The sequence below is a fragment of the Herpailurus yagouaroundi genome, unplaced genomic scaffold (assembly GCF_014898765.1).
Source record: "Herpailurus yagouaroundi ecotype Mexico unplaced genomic scaffold, PumYag 207, whole genome shotgun sequence".
Lineage (NCBI taxonomy): Eukaryota > Metazoa > Chordata > Mammalia > Carnivora > Felidae > Herpailurus > Herpailurus yagouaroundi.
In genome coordinates this window covers 2,272,809-2,274,868 of record NW_024412438.1, presented here as the reverse complement: position 1 = coordinate 2,274,868, position 2,060 = coordinate 2,272,809, and the positions used below count along the sequence as shown (strand labels likewise).

Here is a 2,060-nt window from a genome sequence, read left to right as displayed (position 1 = left end):
TATGGGTTAACTTTGGCCTTGTCAGAGAATGGTAATTTACCTGAGTAAAAAAAAAAAAACTTTTGGGTGATCTTATTACCTCAGAGTTCTGAAGTATTTCCCCGTGGCCTTGCGTGTGACGTATCTGAAGCCAGGACGATTCTTCTATGAAAGTAGTGAGCATTTTGTCTGAAACTTTGCCAGATTTTTCTTCACCCTTAGAATTCAGAAATAATACCAGGATGAAAGGGGGGTGTGTGGGGGGGCCTTTTCCAATAATTGGCGACTATTCTCTGGACCTCTCTATGAGAAAAGTAGAGCTTTTAGGTTGCGTTTGTTTGGTTTCCTCCAAAGGACTTCTATCTCCAACATCTTTGTGCCTGGCACATTTCTTGGCCCCAGCTGGGCTCTGACACAAAGTCAGTTGGCGAATATAGGAAAACCAAACAGAGGAACAGAATCCCAACTGCCTCCAGGCTGCCCCAGCAAGCATCAATGCAGGCAACAAAAACAGAGACCGCACACGGTAGTCAATTCTCCCAGTAACACGCCAGGCCCCTAGCGTTCCTTCCCTGCTCTCGTCAGACTCCTCCCGGGGATCACCAGTGCGCCCAGGCCGTGAGCTGAGAGCCCTTCACACCCAGAGTGAGGCTTGCCACAGACCTGTAGACTAATCTGGAGTGTGGGAGGGCTCCAAGGCCCCTGTGTGTTCCCTCCAGACCCACTCACTCCCCAGTGCCAGGGCAAGCCCACCCTCAGACCCCCGTCAACAGCCACCGATGGTCTGATGGCGGAAGCCGAGCACGAGGGCCTTCTCTTAGGTTATTGGGTCGCCTGCATTGGCACTGATGTCCCTCTTCATGGTGGGGGTACAGCTGCACCCGAGGCGCCCTGTGTCTTCTGACGGTGGCTTGAGAGGAGCGGAAGGTGGAGACAGAAAGGGAGAGCGGGCAGGGCAGCAAGAGGGGCGAGAGCAGACTGGAGAGGGGAAACCGGGGTTAATAGAAGATGGGGGTCGGGGGTCATGAAGAGGGAGAAGCTGCAGCCGCAGGACAAGGGGCTGAAGGCCACGGCCGCTCAGATCACCTGCCATGCCCTCTCTCCACGGGGGGGACACAGAGAGCCCAAGTGTGGACTGGGTTTCTGCAAGGCCAGAAAGGTCTACGTTCTCCAGCGGGACCACAGGCTGCAGCCTGGAGTCCCGTGACGGTGGCTGTGCCCAGGGGTGGGGAACTCGGGGAGAAAAATCTGGAAGCCAGAGAGTGGCAGAGAGGGAGGGGAAATGCGAGGCCCGTGGGCCCACAGTGGGGAGGCGGGAGGGTTTCTCTGGCAGGGAAGTGGGCAGAGGGTGAGGGTTGCCTGTGCGGGCGGCAGGGGAAGTCAGATGAAGGCGGGAGGGCCTGGAGGGCAGCGCCACCCGGGTCCTGCTGAGGCATCCTTCTCCTGCCGCGCCGCAATGCTGCTCCCGCTGCTCCTGACTTTCCAGGCACTTCTTCTCCACCATGCAGCAGGCACCGGGGGTAGGAAGGGCCCTGGGAAGACCCCGGGGGCCGGGGGCTGCAGGGTGACCTTCTGGGGGGCCCTGCGGGTGGGCGTCGCGTGCCAGGCTGGCTCCTGACTCCTTCTCTTGCCCCACCTCGCTCTCTCCTTCTGGTTTTGGGGAGGGCTGGCTGGCCCGGGGAGCGGCTGGGGTAAGGGAGTGCGTGCCATCCGTGCAACGGTCTCCATCCCTCCCCCCCCATCCCCATCCGCATCCCCAGCATCCCAGGCGCCCCGTCCCCCTGGTCCGGCCGCAGAGGAGCCGCTGTCCTTCCACGTACTCCAGGCCTCCTCGTTTGCCAACCACAGCTGGGCACACTCGCAGGGCTCGGGCTGGCTGGGCGACGTGCAGACGCACGGCTGGGACACGGCCTTGGACACCATCCGCTTCCTGTGGCCCTGGTCGCGGGGGAACTTCAGCACCCAGGAGCTGAACAACCTCCAGAGCCTGTTCCGGCTCTACTTCCACGGCTTCACCATTGAGGTTCAGGCCTTTGCACACGAGTTCCAGTTTGAATGTGAGTTCGGGGTTCCCAGCTGGG

At 60.0% G+C, this 2,060-nt stretch overlaps 1 protein-coding gene across 1 annotated transcript in view; it reads left to right on the top strand.

Moving 5' to 3' along the window:
- The first annotated feature begins 214 nt into the window (after window positions 1-214).
- The window catches only part of CD1E (CD1e molecule), a 10,868-nt gene continuing 9,022 nt past the window's right edge, over window positions 215-2,060 (top strand). Inside the window, exons 1-2 of the mRNA XM_040452497.1 lie at window positions 215-1,499; window positions 1,740-2,036. Coding sequence (XP_040308431.1) covers window positions 1,262-1,499; window positions 1,740-2,036 — 535 coding nt within the window. The 5' untranslated portion in view covers window positions 215-1,261. The remainder of the gene's footprint in view (window positions 1,500-1,739; window positions 2,037-2,060) is intronic.